This window comes from Prionailurus bengalensis, chromosome C1 (assembly GCF_016509475.1).
Source record: "Prionailurus bengalensis isolate Pbe53 chromosome C1, Fcat_Pben_1.1_paternal_pri, whole genome shotgun sequence".
Lineage (NCBI taxonomy): Eukaryota > Metazoa > Chordata > Mammalia > Carnivora > Felidae > Prionailurus > Prionailurus bengalensis.
The window spans coordinates 157,792,667-157,810,578 of record NC_057345.1 but is presented as its reverse complement, the minus strand read 5'-3'; the positions used below and the strand labels follow the sequence as shown (position 1 = coordinate 157,810,578).

Here is a 17,912-nt window from a genome sequence, read left to right as displayed (position 1 = left end):
CCCTGTTGTACCTTTTGGGTTTTAAACCACATGATGGCATTACCTATTTAAAAAATATGTATATATTCTGCCTGAGTTCTGTAGACCTTTGCCTTTATGATATAATGTATACCTATAATGAGAAATAAGGGTTTGTGTTTATTACTGAATTTAGGAGTATGTTTTTCATTGGGTTGGGTTGTGGGATTCTTCTGGTCATTTTTAGTATTAAAAGGGTTTTTAATAAGAGTTATCAAAGGTAGCCTGGGTCTTGAAGCTGTTAATTTTCAAGTTTTAAACATTTCCTCTGTAAAGTTGCACAGACTTAGTTTCCGGCCTTAAATCATACCTATTTTCAGCTTCTCTGAAATCAAGAGTATCTTGTGCCATATCAATTAAAGTAAATGTACTTTCAATTAAAGGTGTTAAGTAGGAGTCTGAAAAGATTAATTCTTTATAAAAGGATGACCTTCAGTAGTTAGATCCAATTAGGCATTTTTCCAACCATATTTCATCCTGATGAGACAAGTCTACTACTCACAATCAATCAATGTGATCTTTTCAAAGGCAAGTATTTTAGGTTCAGAGTCATAAAAGAATGACTTGACTAGGCCACCTCCATAACTTGAGCCATAGTTGATGTAGATAGAGATTATGGGTGTTGGATATTACTTCTGTGGTATTAATATTTAAAGAATCAGGATGTGCATGAAGATATTCTGGGTACAGTTCTTATACTTCTTTTCTCATGGCCTTAGTAGGACAAACTAATTTAGATAAGACTGGCCAAAGGAAAGGAAAGGAACAATGACATATATTCCCATCAAGTCAAATTCCTTTTCATTTTTTTCTCCTTCTGTCATTTCATTATTAAATACACTATAAATACTTGCTTTCCTAGTGATCATTTTTTTCCCTTATTGGACTGTTTTAGTACTAATTCAGCCTTTTTAACATACGGCATGTAAAACCAAGGCTGTTAAAAAGAATGCTTGCTGATCTTTTTATGGTAATACGCAAAATCTTGGGGAATATTGTTTTCTCTCAAAAGTGAAAAGAAATCCACTTTTCTATACTTGTATTAGATATTTCCAGTGTAAAATTGTTGGTCCTCACTCTGCCACTAAATTTGTAAACTTGGAAAGGCCATTGAATGTGCTCATCTAAAAAATGGAAAACAAGTAATACCTACTTTGCATATTTCAAAGGTTGATTGCTGGAAGAAAATGAGATTTGATTCATGACATTTGCTCTCTGTGTTTCTCAAAGTGTGCTCCTATGGCCCTAGGGATCTCTGAGTCCCCTTTAGGAAGCCCATGAGGTCAAAACTATTTTTATAATAACACTAAGAAATTATGTGCTTTTTTCACTTTCATTATTGCAACATGTAGAGTGGAATTTTCCAGTGGCTGGCAATGTGATATGTGATATTGCAACAGACTGAATACAGAATCAAAAATAAGAATCCATCTATCTTAAGCCAGACATTATGGAAGTTTACAAAAAAAAAAAAAAAAAAACCCAGTTGAAGAACTGCTGATACATATGAAAGCACTATGTAAATGTGTGGTGACACTGGTAGGTAAACAGTGCCACAGGCAAACAGCCCTTCCTTCGAAGGCACTGATTGTTCATGGCCCACTCCACGTCCAGGAGAGGGTCACTCAGTCTGAGGTCTAAGCTGATCTCTGAACCATCTTCAGTTGTCTGCAATTTCATGTGTTGGTCATATGCCCCCTTTTTGGAGAGAGTTCACAATTTTTAGTTTTCAGATTCTCAGAAGTTCCTAAAAGAAGCCCGGCTTTAGGAATTGCTGTCATCCCCTAGTCCTATTCTATCTCTGAGAGTAGTCACAGAGTCAAGGTGGGGGGACACCTGGGAAGAGATTCATAGTGGTTCAGGGCTCTTATGTCTGTGGCCTGGGCTTGGGCATCTCTTGAATTCTTGACTCTTCACTTCTCTGCTTGTGGAAAAGTACAGACTGGAACCCACATCTCTAGGCCCTGGGAGAAGGGCTTTCTCTAAGCCGGTAACGTGCCTTTGTCATTTTTCTGGGCCTCCTGTATTTACTGTGGTAGAATGTCATGGGGCCTAAAGAAACAAGGTCAGGCTATAGACCAAAAAGGGCCCACAGGCTGGTGGCATCATAATGTGGGCACTGTTTGTAGAGACCAGGAGATACTACTCCAGGATCCCAAACAGGACTACTTAACAGGATTTGATCAGACTCTTCTGGCACCAGAAGGAGGAGGTTTGGAATGGGTATTCAGGCCATCTCTGGTCTCTGGCTTGGACCCTTGGCAGCTGAGCAAGTAGGTGAGGGTTTGCAGAAATTACTATTGCATGTTTCCTACTGCAGTTTCTTATGGTGTTTTTATTAACTTTAATTGTAGCATCTGTTGAGAGTTATCATAACATTTTAGTGTTCTTATGAGAATTTAAAGCCATTCTAATTATAACTCACTGCCCCATATCTTTTCTTGAAATTAATATAAATGGAAAACTTACATCTTAGGTATTTGCTTGTTCCATATTAACCTAGTATCCGTTTTTGGATTGAATATACGTGTATATATGTATTACAATTTTATGTAAGCATTTTATATTTATTTTTAAAAATTTTATCTATTTGGGGCTCCTGGATGGCTCAGTTGGTTGAGGATCCGACTGTTGATTTCCTCTCAGATCATGATCTCCTGGTTTGTGGGTTCAAGCCCCGCACTGAGAGTGCAGTCTGCTTGGGATTCTCTCTCTCTCTTTCTCTCTCTCTCTCTCTCTCTCTCTTTCTGTCTCTCCCCCCACCCCCCTCTCTCTCAAAATAAACAAACTTTAAAAAAAGCTTCTATATTCAGTGGATAATTAAACAACATTCAGGGGTCCCCTCTATGTAGCAAAAATTTTAATAACAAAATACACATCCTTTTTGGGGCATTTTGTTACGTGATTTAATGCATAGTATTGTCATTGTCATAAACCTTACCACTGAGACTGTTTTTCCTGTTTCACTTTTTTTAAATATATTTTTTTAAAACATTTATTTATTTTTGAGAGAGAGAGAGAGCATGAGCGGGGGAGGGCAGAGAGGGAGACTGAGGATCTGAAGCAGCTCAGCAGAGACGTGGGGCTCAAACTCATGAACCATGGGATCATGACCTGAGCCGAAGTTGGATGCTTAACCAACTGAGCCACCCCGGCACCCTTGTTTGTTTCACTTTTTAAAAATAATTTGATAAAATGCTATTTTCAGGAAAAATATGAAACGTGTATTGAATATTATTTATTCCATACGAAAATCTTCTGAAATTGTTAATTATGGAACTACATTGAAGGTTATTGATTTAGTATAGATTTTATAAAAGAATGTTTTATTTTTGGAATTTGGGGAAATAAACATGTTTATATAGGTAAATTTAGTCATTTAAATATCTCCCTTTATTATTGTCATAACTATCTCTCCCATTTGAGGAAGTACCCAGAGGTAACCCAAAACTGTAAAACACTATCTACCTATTAGTAGCATCTTGTAAAGATTGAAATACATTTAGTTTGATGAAACTACACTTCGTTGGATTTTAATGTGCTACATGTTATATATTTCAGAAACTCCAGAAAGGAACTTAATGACATACGATTTGAGTTTACTCCAGGAAGAGGTAAGTTTTAATTGAAATTATTATCTTATTGCTGCAAAGAGCCTTTAAGAAATTCATTACAAGTGTGTGGTTATAATCTGCTATTTGAAAATGCTTTCTTTAAAAATGAAGAAAGGAGGATGGAGGGAAGGCAGGAAGGAGAGAAGCAGTGAAGGATTTGCAATAATTGTGGGGAATCCAAACCGAGCCACTACTGCCTACATGAGTTTCTGTGGCATGCTGCGTGGTTTACATACATGTACAAATTACCTGTGTTAGCTCAACCATGAGAACAAGTACTGGCAAGGGGACACAGGGCTTAAAGGACGTTATGGTGAGTGTAATGGGTAACAGAGAGCAATCCTAATGAGAGGTGAGCAACAAACGAGATGTCACACAAAAAAGGGATCCGCTCTGCCCCTCTGCTCTCAGTTCATATTATATGAAGCCTGTGTGGAAGGAGGAATGTCTGTGGTCTCTGTTGGTACACCTTGGTAGGCACATTGCCATTCTTGCTTCTAAATACAATTTTAATATTTTAAATAGTTAGTGAAACAGCTTAAAGGCTAGATTAGTTGCTCTCTCAGCTCCTGGATGCCTGGAGTTTCTAGAACTATGTCGCATTTCTTGGTATCTTTAGCACTTGGCAAATGCCCGCTATCCAGGAGAATCTCCAGTAGTTTTGGTTAATTAATGGATAAATAACATCTACGAACAGGCTTTGGGGACTGCAAGATTAGTTGTTAAGCAAAAGTCGCTACTTCCTCCCTTTAGTGTATAACCAGAACAACCCAGAGAGCTGAAAATCAGATGCTGATGCTGAGACTGTGACTCTTCTTCTTGACGGTTTCAGATTTTTAAATATGTGAAAGCGGCCTCAGTGTCTCTATTGAAAACCTTCTAAAATACATTCTGTTTTATTGTTAAAACAAAATACATTAGGCTCATACACTTGACTATATTAATATATATAAACTAACAACAGTCTGTAATTATTTTATGTATTAGAGCCCCATGTACATTTTGATTTGATTAAATTTGATTTCCTAAAATTTTGAAAATCTGAAAGTTTCTAGCATGTTACCTGGTTAATCACTTGACTACTTTGACCTCCCTACTATTAGAACCTGTAAGAAGACGCAAACTCAGATGTGTACAGGAGCCAAAGCAAATGTTTGGGGTTGGCAGGGAGGGGAGGGGGTGTGAGCTTCAGGAAACCAGGCAGTTCTGTCTGTTCACGTTCAGTGTAAAACAAAACAAAAAAACACTGCTGGCCAAAAAAATATGTTCCTGGGCCATATGTGGTCAAGGCACACTGGCCCTGATTTCTAGTCCCCTGTCAGCCTAAAGATTTTATGATTCCCAGTATATTTGAATTAAACTAACATCCAAAGTACCTTTTACAAACTATATATTTTTAAAAGGCCTAAACAAATTTGCTAATTGATCTTTCTTCTGGGAACATCCATTTTTGACAGTTTGGAGCCGGTCTATGAAATTGTACAGCACCAGTTACTGTTACCCAGAAGCTCTCTATTTTATCTCTTAATATAAGAATGTTGACCAGCCAATACTGTGACAAAATCTAGTAATTCCATAATAAATGTTTCAAGTACAGTAAGTAAAAGAACAACTTCTTATTGTAAGTTAAAGGTTGGGTTGTTTTTTTTTTCATCTAATTATCTAAAATTTACAGAGGCAATAAAATTAACTTTAATTTTAAGGGATAGCAAAGAAATGAATTTCTGAATTGAGGATTTGGGGAGGGGGAAGATGGCCCTATCAGCATTACCTAGACCTTTGTGCTGGCATAAGCAGCCTCGTTTGCCATTGTAGGTTGAGTCTGCTTTTGTTTACCAGATAGAAACCTTAGTGTTGGCTTCCTGAAGATAGCCAGCCATCACAGGGCAGTGAGCACAGGCCATTAGTAATGGAAACACCATGGATATATCACCGTATACCTCTGTGAATACTGATGCTGTCTTTTCATTCAGATGGTGTCTATACTACATCTGTGCATGCATGTGAGCATGCATAAGTACATATACATACATCTGTGCTCTATGTATACATAAATGTGTAATATAGCATAGAATGTATAAAATAAACATATCCAATATTCTGTCTTCATTTGAGAGTAAGCCCTCTGCATTTATTATTTTACTGTATACTCTGGAAACTAGAGCATATGTAATTATTTATGATTATTTAACCTGTTTGCACATTAGGAATGTTTAAGCAGCTTAAAGAAGAATAAATCACCAATTACCTTCAAGTTCCTGTTCCTAACTTTACTGATATATTACTTACATGCCTACAAGATAACTGCTTAATGGCACACAAGCATGGACTATTTCTATTTTGGATCAAAATGGCCAACATGACCCTTGTGCTATTTTAATGTGATTCATCTAATATTCAGGAGTCCTGAAAATAGGAGATGCTGGAAACTTGAATCATTTGAGAATGTCATTTGCTTTGGTACTGTTTTAGTGCTAGCCCACAATGTGGATTTGCTTGATTATTCCATTTTCAACTACATTCTGCGATTGTAAATTCTTAGATCTTATTGATACTTTAGAGGTGGTAGTAACACATCCATATGCTTTAACCGATGATCAGTCAGTAGAAATGTAATCACTGCCTAGGTAGGCACTTCAATTCAATATACTTTTTGTAGTCAAGTTTCCAGTGGCATCAGGAAGATGAGATTATGTGGCTGAGTGTCGACTTCACAAAGCTAAATCACATGCAGAGTAGAACCTCTCATTATTCCACCCTAGATTCCATGCCATGGGATCATTTTATCCCTGAGAGAATTTTATAAAGTGTTTTTGTACTTCTAATAATAAGGACAAGCCCCAACATTAGCCCCCGTGACGTGGAATCTCACAGGTTAGTTAAAATTCCTTTCTTTGTCTTTAACATTTCCCTCATGTTGTATTCCATGTCATTCATTGTAGAATGGAATGAGTAAAATGATGGAATGCGACATTTTCTCTGGATGTACAAAGAGTATCCATTGGCCCTCAGGTTTTTTATTGGAGATCTGGGAAATCGGGCCATGTATGAAAGGGAGAAAGAAAGTGCAGTAGAGCGTGGGGTACATTTCAGATGAGCTTTGGCTGCACATCATCATCACAGTTAACCATTTATTGAGTAATTACTATGTGTCACACACTGGGCTAAGCATATTAAAGCCCACAAATGTGAAAGATAATTTTACCTTTAGCGACACGCTCGTGTGAGCATAGAAACACACACACACACACACACACACACACACACACACACACACACACACACACACTTGAGGGCAGCCTCAGGTATGACAAACTGCAATTCAGTTTAGACGCTTGTTTGATTCACCAGCAATACTTTGAGGTGCTGCCTGACTTTGCAAGACACTTAAGTTAAACCTTCATCTAGGTTATTACCAGCTGCTGAGCCAGTTTCTTCTTACCCATCTACATTTCTGGATGTTTGTGATAATGTCAGAAGGCCATGGGGACCATGTCATGTCCTTTGGGAAGACATGAAGGTTCATAATGGTTCTTTTGAGCACACTGCCATTTATCAATTTCTCTTTACAAAGTCTTCAAACAGACTTCTCACTATTACCATGTTCATTCGTAGCCTTTCAAGTAATTTTGGTTATATTCATTTGATACAGCCTGTCCCATCTTTATGAGATCCCTAACTCCTGTCACTTATCACTGAGAAACTACATTCTTTTATTCAACCACATTTTCTAAGAGAATGAATCTGTTGCTATCAAATGATCAATGTCATGTGAAAGGAGTTTCTTAATAGCATAAATTTAAATAGCTCATCTTAATAGTCCAACAAGCTCAAAGGCTGTTTGTATCAAATATAAGGTTGTGTCAAGTGCTACCTGTTCAACCTTTGCCATAAATTCTGACTCAGTGGCTACTAATGATAGAAAAGGATTGATGATGGCTGGAATTAACCTTGGCAAGAAAGAAAAGCAGTGTCATTGGGGCCAGTTATGAGCTAACTTACAGAGGTACATTTGAGGATTAATTCAGATAGTAGCCAAAGGGAAAATGTTTTTTGGTTCACTAAAAATGAAATAATAATTTTGTGCATAACCTCTGTTGAATGAATGCAAAGATGCAAATTACATATGGCAAAATATATTTCACATCACTTCTGATCTTTCCTTCTGATAGAATCCAAATTGTTGAATTAAAACACACATAGGTGATTTTTGTAAATGAAAAATATATCTTTTACATTGTAATGGGTTGTTGCTTTTTATTTTACGGTCACTAATACGTATTCATTTCACATTTGGACAGATACAGCAGATGGCGTATCTCAGGAGCTCTTCTCTGCTGGCTTGGTTGATGGTCATGATGTAGTTATAGGTAAATCATTTTCCCGTATACAGTGTCTTTTTGTTGGTCTATCAAATGTAAATGCATTCAGAAACAAAAGTTTTCATAAAGGAATAATTTACTCTGGATGTTTGAAAATTGCGTCTTGAATTCTTATCTTTTATGTGGAAGAACTGTGTAAGACTCCTATTTCATTTTCTTTTTTAAAAAGCTCTTACTGTAATTCTGTCCCATTTAATAAGAGCCTCACTTACTGGAAATGTAAAGAAGAGCCTAGAAGACCCAAAAGTCTATGATGTAGAAAAATAAGATGGTATAAATTCCACATACCAAAGCACAGGAACCTCTGAGGTCCTCTGTCAGAGTTTTCTCTGTTCCTTCTTTGGGCACAGTTCTAATGAACTTAGATACTAGTTTTCCGAGCCATTAGCAAGATGAATCACAAGGTCTTAAGGTTGGATGTGACTTAAGAGATCATTCAGGACAGTTCTTTCATTGTGTGGACAAGGACACAAATTCCTGAAGGGATTCCATGTGTTTTCTGGAGCCATGCAGCTGGATTGGGACCGAGGCACTTCTCTTTGGGCACGTAACTGTTTCTACTGCTTTGAGAATAAACAGCTGCATGGAGATGGGGTGCCCACTATATAGAGGCTTGCTTTCGGGAGCAGGAGATGACTGGAGGCCTCCCTGCATGGCATGGAGGGAGGGGGCAGGAAAGCTGTAAGAGATAGACACTATTATCTAAGAAAAAGTGTAGCCTGTAGGGTGAGGGTGAGAAGCTCCATGCTCCTTAGATAATCCGATTTGTGAAGATTTCATAATGTAGTCCATTGCTGGGTATTCATATTGATGACCCTAAGTAATCAAGATTAGTTAACATTGTACTAATGGCAATGACATTAATTAATTATATTGTTAATAATTATTATAACATCATATTAGGGTAATGTGTATTATGATCAAACTTTCTTCAAAAATAACCGAATTAAAAATGATGCTTAAAATGACTTTGGGCCCCATAATTGATGTGTTTTAACTTAAAAAAAAAATCGCTCAAAATAAACCCTTTCCCCAGTGCTGTTGGAGTTTGTAACTGAGGGAGCTTTACGTGGATATGCTTCCCCATCAGAGTAATCTGTTCCTGTAAACTACAGTGTAGGTCATTATATAAATGAATTATTTTTGAGAGTACCTGAGGTTTTAGTGGCAGATTAGGATTCTCAGTAAAGAATCAGTATCTAATATGTTAATTTTTTTAATGTTTATTTATTTTGAGAGAGAAAAGAGAGTGCAAGTGGGGGAGAGGCAGAGACATAGGGGGAGAGAGAATCCCAAGCAGGTTCCGGGCTCTCAGGTGGAGCCCAACATGGGGCTCGATCCCTGAAACCGAACTGCGAAATTATGACCTGAGCCAAAATTAAGAGTTGACTCTTACCTGACTGAGCCACGGAGGCACCCCTCTAATATGTTATTGACATACAAACAATATGTCATAAAGGTGAAGATACTTTATAATTAGATATAATTAAGCTCTTTTTCCTTTCAATTGTATGTGATTTCCCAAGGAAGCTCTGATTCCTCTGCCAAGTGATGCATATATAAAGAGAGAGAGAGACATAGTTTAAAGCAAAGTGGCATACATACATATACATAGGTATGTATGTATCTCTTGATATTTTCTGTCTCTCACACTTTCCTTTAAAATCTTGGGAGATATCATGGCCAGCTGAGTTCTTAGCAAAATGTTCTGATCAAATGTGAGGGAGAGCTTGAACAATGAGGTGAGTTCACCTTTGGTGTCTACCGTAAATTCCATCTCAGAATTGTTTATGTTAACAGTTCCTTGGCAAAGATAGATGCTCTTTATTCTCATTAGAAAAAGTGAGCACACGCCTTTGTTTCCTGGTTGACCTGACAAAATAAGGAGAAAAGTTCATGGCTTGACCAAGATTAGCAAGAACTATGATCCATACACTATACAGCCTGAAATAAAAATTAATTAATAAATATAATAATCTTAAACTTATTTTAAATACCTACTAATGTCTGTTATTGGGCAAGAAGTTAAGGATGAAAGCCTTTTGACTTGAGTTAATCCTGGCAGGTGGTAAGGAACATGGAGAATAAGAGAGATTCATGGAAAGATACTAGGTTACATCTTTTTTGTAAGCATGGGCTTGCTTCAAGCCTTCAGTCAAATTTAGTATACTTCTTTTTTTTGCCTCAGTCTCAGTTGAATCTAAACTAAAGGATTTGGGGTTGTTAAGTTCTGTAAAAGAGGAAATTAAGGCAAAATTCCTGTACAATTTATTGAGTGTGTTTTAAATACAATATCAGATAGCCTTTATTTTTTCATACTTTACTTATTCTGCCAAATATTTTTATTTTGGCTTTTCCCCCCTAATTGGAGCTAAAGTATAAGGTGTTGGAATAAGGCCAAGCATATGCAATTCCTCCTTATCTAATAGCACTAAAAATTAGCCTTACATTTTTGGATAATGCCTTACAGAGTTGGTGTATTTCATTTGATTAGTTCATCAGTTACATAAAGTAGAAAGGACAGGTTGTTTTTAATCTGTATTTAATGGGTAAAAAGGGAAGGTCAAAAGATTCTGGGATGTTGTAACTTGTCATGGTCTTTGACCTTGCATCTTAGGACTCTAAGCCCAGAGCCTAACCCTGACCCTGACCTTCTGTGTACAATCAATCCAATGTCTTCAGCCTTAAAAAGTAGATCCAGATCATTTTAAATGATGTTTTTTTTTGTTTCTCTTGGAAAAATGAAAAGCATATCTTTACTTGCTTTTCATATACCAGTAGATGCTTTGTATTTTAACTGCAGACTCTTTGATAAACAGATAAAGTGTGCTTAACTGTCTTCCTGAAACCAGTCCCAGCAATTCTCTGCTCTCTCCTTTATCATCTACCTCCCTCTTTACATTTGTATTTCTCGCATCTTACAGAAAGCCCTGTCATTGCCCCAGCCCCCATTATAGCTATTTCCCTCCACCCATCCCCCTTACAGCTAAACTCCTCAAAAGAATTGCCCTTGACTGTAATCCTTTTCCTCCCACTGTCTCCCGAGCCCACTGTGGTCAGGCCTTTGACCTTCCCTCTCCACTCAGGCTGTGCCTTGGCAAAGCTGCACCAGGGGAGGGCGCTCACCTGGCGTGTGAAGTGTCAAAGCACAGGTGGGTGTGGCTGGAGCAGAGTGACCCAGAGCGATAGAGGGAGGATCTGTGCTCTGTGAATGACAGCTTGCTGTGTTCCTGGTTCCTCAGCCCAGTGGTTTGTTCTCAGTCCCCCCACAACCACCCCCCCGCCCCCGCCGCCTCCCACTATGTGGCACATGAGCAGCCCTGGACAGAGCAGACAGTGCCTTTTGCCGTGATAACTTTTTTCATTGGTTTTTAAGATTTCATTCTTGGTTCTCCCACCTTATTGGTGTTTCCTTCTCAGTCTTTTTCGTTGGTTGCTCCTCATCTCTCTGACCTGTAAATATTGACATGCTCAGGGACCCTTTTGTTGGGCATCCCCTCTTTTCTATAATAATCACTCCCTTGGTGATCTCCCCTAGTTTCGTGGTATTAATGTTTTCATTCTCTAATTCCCAAATGTGTTTCTCCAGCCCAGACCTCTCCTTTGAATTCCGGACTCCTGTCCAGTTCCTTTTGTGGTATCTTCTCATGAAAGGCTAGTAGCATCCCAGGTGTAATTAACATCTCCAGAATCCAGCCCCTGCTGTGTCCTCTCGATCTGCCCCTCCCCCAGCCTGCTCCCTGGGTTGATGTCATCTCTTTTCCGGTGCTCCAGCTGAGAGCCTGCATTGTCCTTGACTTCCCTTTCTCTCATACCTGACATCCAGTTTACCAGAATGTAATGGCCATTATTCCCATCTTGCTTCCCATCCAATTTCAAGCCTCTCTCATCTCTCAGTTGAATTACTGCATTCTTCCCTTTGCTGGTCCTCCAGCTTCTGTCTTTGCTGCCTTTCAGCCTGTTCCCTTTGCAGCATCCAGAGACATCCACGTAAAAAGCAAGCCAGATGTAAAAGTAAGGCCACATGTAGTGTGATTCCATTTATATGAAATGACCAGAATATGCAAATCCATAGAGTCAGAAAGTAGATTAGTGGTTGCCAGGGCCTGAGGGGGACACTGGTGGCAAGGGGGCGGGGGAACGGGAGTGACTGCTAATGGGCATGGGGTTTCTTTTTGAGGTGATGAAGTTCTTCTGGAATTAGAGGTGGTAATGCTGCACAACCTTGTGACTGTACTAAAAACCACTGATTGTACACTTACCTCAATTAAAAAAAAAAAAGCCAGGTTCCATTAATGCTTGAAATAAAAACCTCTAGTGGCTTTCCATCCCACATCTCAGTGCCTTACAGCCCCCTACATGATCCATCCCTGTCACTTCTCGGACATCCCTCTCTTCTTCTCTCTGTTGCTCGTTCCACCTCAGCCACATCAGCTTTTTTACTTGCCATTCTTTCTTCCGGGATATTCCTTCCCTAGGACACCTGTCTACCTCCTAGAGTCTAAATACTGCCTCTTTTTAAAATAGGATTTTTTTTTAATGTTTGTTTATTTTTGAGAGACAGAGACAGCATGAGTGGGGGAGGGGCAGAGAGAGAGAGGGAGACCCAGAATATGAAGCACACTGCAGGCTCTGAGCTGTCAGCACAGAGCCCGACACAGGGCTCAAACTCAAGAGCCGTGAGATCATGACCTGAGCCAAAGTCGGACGCTCAACTGACTGACTGAGCCACCTAGACGCCCCTAAATACTGCCTCTTAAAGGGGCCTTCCTTGACCAGCCTACTTAAAATTGCAGCCCAACCCCCACACCCCTTCCTCATTTATTTAAAAAAAAAAAACTTTTTAAGTTTATTTATTTATTTTTGAGAAGGAGACAGAACATGAGCAGGGGAGGGGCAGAAAGAGAGAGTGAGAGAATCCCAAGCAGGCTCTGTGCCATCAGCACAGAGCCCAGTGCAGAGCTCAAACTCACAAACTGTGAGATCGTGACCTGAGCCAAAATCAAGAGTTGTACACTTGACCGACAGCCACCCAGGTGCCCCCGCCTCCTCATTTAATCATTTTACTAAGTCTCTCCCTGTCTAACAGGCTATCTGCTTCATTTATTTAGTTAACCACATAGGTTTTCCCTGGAACATAAGTTCCTTAAAGGCTAGGATTTTTATCTGTTTTCTTAACTGTTCTGCTCCCACCATCCCAAACTGTGTACTTCATATAGTTGGCACTCTGTGAATCCTTGTTAGAGATAAACAAATACCATTTTTTTTTCAACTTTTTTTTTTTATTTTTTATTTTTTTATTTTTGGGACAGAGGGAGACAGAGCATGTACGGGGGAGGGGCAAGGAGAGAGGGAGACACAGAATTGGAAACAGGTTCCAGGCTCCGAGCTGTCAGCCCAGAGCCTGACGTGGGGCTCGAACTCACGGACCGCGAGATGGTGACCTGGCTGAAGTCGGACGCTCAACCGACTTCGCCACCCAGGCGCCCCAACAAATACCATTTTTAAATACACGGGTGTCTCATTTACTTTGGAAACAAAGAGTATTTTGATCCCAGGATCCCAGGTTTTTAAGAATCTTACTTTTGAGAGTGCAGAATTCAAGTAGTGTTATATAAATATGAAATGTGTTCAACTTGACAACTATACAAAGAAAAAGTAGTCCAGTTAAGCTTAGAGCATTGGCATCTAGAGGTTTGAATGATTTCTTAATGTGTAACTTTCCATCTTCCATAATATAAAGCAGCTACCATTTTAATAGGTTAAAAATCTTTTTCCCCCCATCAGAATTTTCTCCTGAATTAGACATGCTTAGGGCAACATTAAAAAAAAAAACAAAACCTGAAAGAAGCAATAGTATATGTTATGGAGCAATGAATGTTATGACTTTTATTATAGACTTTTATTATAATGTAGCAAGCATACGTTACAACAAGTCTTCAGCCCTGGCGTCAGGGTAATCTGCCTTTAGTGTGGGAACCTTTACAAACCACAATCCTTTGGATTGAAGAAGGAACGGTATAGTGACATGGAGTGATTGTTTTTGTGCAGAAGCAGAGCAGTGCAGAGATTCAATGCACTGTTTGTGGACTGCAATCATAAACCCACTTCAGTTGTGCTTAAATGCAGCGCTACCTTGGGCAAGAAACAGATGTTTTTAGGCCCTGTGTTAGTGGAAAGTGATAGATTAACAAGGCCTCCTGGGGGAGTGTTGGTTTGAAAAAAAAAAAAAGGTTAACTTTGTAAGATGCAAAAGTTGGTGATATGCATGTATGAATTTGCTTATCTTGCCTGGCTGGGAAGGCTGACAGCTCAAGAGAGACCAGTTCTGAGTCCCCATTTCAGTTGTTTCTAAGAAGGATCCCAAGGATCCCTGATACAGTGAAGCAGCAGAGAAACTTGTTTCCTTTGCCTCCTCCTTGAAAACCAGCCAATCAGAAGTTTTCTCTGCAATAGCAGCACAGGGGAGGAGAAAACGTAAAACCCAACTCACGTTCAAGACACAGCAAAAGTTCTGAATTTTGTTCAGGCCTTGTGATCCATGATATTTTTGAGTCTGTTTTGAATGAGTGTTAGAACCTCGGCAGTAGAGGGAACAGTGATGGGTGCTAACCTAGCCACTTGTCTGTCCTGCTCAGGGGCTCCTCCAGGGGTCCTATCCAGGGGCCGGATTCCACAGTGGGTGAACCTGGGGGGAGGTGGCTGCTCAGCAGCTGCCTTCCCAAGTGCCTGCTGAATTCCTTGCTGGGTCTTTATACCACCATTTCCTGGCTTTTAACAACATGTGTGTATATATTTTTTCCCGTAAGTGGAGTTTAGAACCAGATGTTAGAATTTCTGTTTCCTGAGAAGCGAGCTGTGTTTCTGCATTCATTTATGCAATTTTCCTTTGGTGGAGCTTCAGCCTAGCCGACTGGTTCTTACTGCACTGGAAGCTGATATTAGCTATGTGTATTCTCAAAGCGCTCTCAGTGGACTTTCAGACATGTGTTCATGACCCCGGAGTGCTCTTTTCCTGCACACTAGAATCCTGTTCAAAACCTATCTGCCCTTCAAGAAGCACCATAAATGCCATCTCCATGCAGGCTTCTCTGATGCTCACCCCCCCCCCCCCCATAACAGATCCAGGACAGCTTTTCCTCGTGTGAATTCCAGAGAACTGTATTTTACCTTTAGAGACACGTGGCTTTCATCTGCTTTCTGGTGCCTGCCTTCTCTTTTTTTTTTTTTTTTAATTTTTTTTTTCAACGTTTATTTATTTTTGGGACAGAGAGAGACAGAGCATGAACGGGGGAGGGGCAGAGAGAGAGAAAGAGGGAGACACAGAATCGGAAACAGGCTCCAGGCTCCGAGCCATCAGCCCAGAGCCTGATGCGGGGCTCGAACTCCCGGACCGCGAGATCGTGACCTGGCTGAAGTCGGACGTTTAACCGACTGCGCCACCCAGGCGCCCCTGGTGCCTGCCTTCTCTTTGTCTGGAGGCTAAGAGCGCCTTTAGGGCAAGGCCTGTCTTCTGCTTTATTGAACCTCTACCATCCTTGCCACACACGTAATAAATATGCCTGCGGATAAAGGAATACATTTAACCTCATTTGGCAGACTTAATGCTGCAATAGTCCATGGATTGATAATTTATATATATTGTTGTACCTTCTCAAAAGTGAAGAGTAATTCACCATAACTGATGTTTTCCTATCTTTCTGCCCCCTTCACCTTTTTCTCTTCTCTATATATATAGAGAAGTCTATTCTCTATAAGAATAGACTTCTCACACAACTTTAGCGTCTTGCCTCTTGGGAAGGAAATATAGTGGTTCCAGAAGGTATTCTTTCTTCTTGCACTTGCTGAAGCTCCAGTGTTTGTCTCAGCATGGACCCTGAAATGCCCATATCACTCTTTTCTTGGGTGCTTATGAAAAATGCACATTTCTGGATTCCAGCCTAGAGCCACATTTCTGATTCCAGCCTAGAGCCTGGAGTCTTGGGCTTATGAGTGTAGAAATTTGCTTTTATTTGTTTGTTTGTTCATTTGTTTGAGAGAGAGCATGTGGGGGAGGGGCAAAGGGAGAGGGAGAGAGAATCTTAAGCAGGCTCCACACTCAGCATGGAGCTGGATGTGGGGCTTGATCTCACAATCGTGAGATCATGCCCCAAGCTGAACTCAAGAGTCCAGACATTTAACCGACTGAGCCACCCAGGTGCCCCCAAATTTGCATTTTTTAACAAGCATCCCAGGTGATTCTAATACACAGTAGGATCTCATGGCTGCTGCTTTCTTTTCTGCTTCCGGTAACCTTTGGAAAGTGTTTTTAGCTTATTGTGTCATCTGTATCTTTTCCAATCTCACTAATCTTTGTTGCTTTTTTTTTTTTTTTTCCTTATTTGATTCTACATTTTAAGAGTCTGTTTTTTTTTTTTTTTAATTTTTTTTTTTCAACGTTTATTTATTTTTGGGACAGAGAGAGACAGAGCATGAACGGGGGAGGGGCAGAGAGAGAGGGAGACACAGAATCAGAAACAGGCTCCAGGCTCTGAGCCATCAGCCCAGAGCCCGACGCGGGGCTCGAACTCACAGACCGCGAGATCGTGACCTGGCTGAAGTCGGACGCTTAACCGACTGCGCCACCCAAGCGCCCCAAGAGTCTGTTTTAAAACTGTACCAGTTTGGGGCACCTGGGTGGCTCAGTCAGTTAAACATCTGACTTCGGCTCAGGTCATGATCTCGTGGTTCATGAGTTCGAGCCCTGCATCGGGCTCTGTGCTGACAGCTCAGAGCCTGGAGCCTGTTTTGGATCCTGTGTCTCCCTCTCTCTCTGCCCCTACCCCACTTGCACTCTGTCTCTGCCTCTCTCAAAAATAAATAAACATTAAAAAAATTTTTTAAAAAGCTGTACCAGTTGACGTTTTAAAATTGGAGTGTGTATGAATGGTAGAGACGTGTGGAGAAGCTTCATTGGTATAAATTTTTTACCATAATGAGTCAGTACAGTTTTTCTGAGAACTGCTGCTGTCCAGGATGCAGGAGGTCCCCAGTGGCCCTTCAGCTTTTATTTCTAGATAATGGCAAAGTGTCTTGAGTCTCCAAAGTATGTAAGCAACAGAACTTTGCTCATTCGTGAGCATATGGTTGGGTGTGTGAAGTGCCTTCTTCCCTCAGCTATAGCCAGGGATATTTTAGTCTGTTGTGAGTGATCTGGGATTTATTGAGGAGCACTATGCTTTTACAATGAAACTCTTGGGAAGGAGTGAACATATTCTCTTATATTCAGTTCGGTGATTATGCTGTGATGTTTACTGATGTTGAAATTCAGTAAAGGAAAACTTCCGCTAAAAAATATTGTCTCTGTTATACAACTGGACTATGATTTTAAAGTGGTGACAGATTATAAAAAAGGAAGAAAAGTCCTGAAGTCCTTTCTGGGTTTTAGACAGGGTTGGGGTTAGTTGAATGATGTCAATAAATACAGTTGAGTGATTCCTGATTAAAAGTTGTCTGCATGTTAAGTTTAATAGTGTAAGGAATTAAGGACTCTAAGTGGCTTGGGAGAACTATACTGATTGTTCTTCCTTACATATATTTATCAGAAATAAATGTTGAGCTGTTTAATATGGTACATAGGGTTTAATATGGTACATAGGATTTTAAACATTCAAAATGTGCCCCTACAAATTTGATTGTAGCTCATTGCTCCTGGCTTCCCAAGTATCTGTTTTGTTTTGTTTCTATTTTTTTTTCAACGTTTATTTATTTTTGGGACAGAGAGAGACAGAGCATGAACGGGGGAAGGGCAGAGAGAGAGGGAGACACAGAATCGGAAACAGGCTCCAGGCTCTGAGCCGTCAGCCCAGAGCCCGACGTGGGGCTCGAACTCACGGACCGCAAGATCGTGACCTGGCTG

The 17,912-nt window shown here is 40.0% G+C and overlaps 1 protein-coding gene across 2 annotated transcripts in view; it reads left to right on the top strand.

Moving 5' to 3' along the window:
* The window catches only part of STK39 (serine/threonine kinase 39), a 312,459-nt gene that overhangs the window by 237,693 nt on the left and 56,854 nt on the right, over nt 1-17,912 (top strand). The window contains exons 15-17 of one of the 2 annotated variants that reach the window (XM_043576955.1): nt 3,580-3,632; nt 7,934-8,002; nt 12,162-12,208. In XM_043576955.1, coding sequence (XP_043432890.1) covers nt 3,580-3,632; nt 7,934-8,002; nt 12,162-12,193 — 154 coding nt within the window. In that variant the 3' untranslated portion in view covers nt 12,194-12,208. Of the gene's footprint in view, nt 1-3,579; nt 3,633-7,933; nt 8,003-12,161; nt 12,209-17,912 lie in introns of those variants that run through there. The other variant, XM_043576954.1, reaches the window with a different exon arrangement.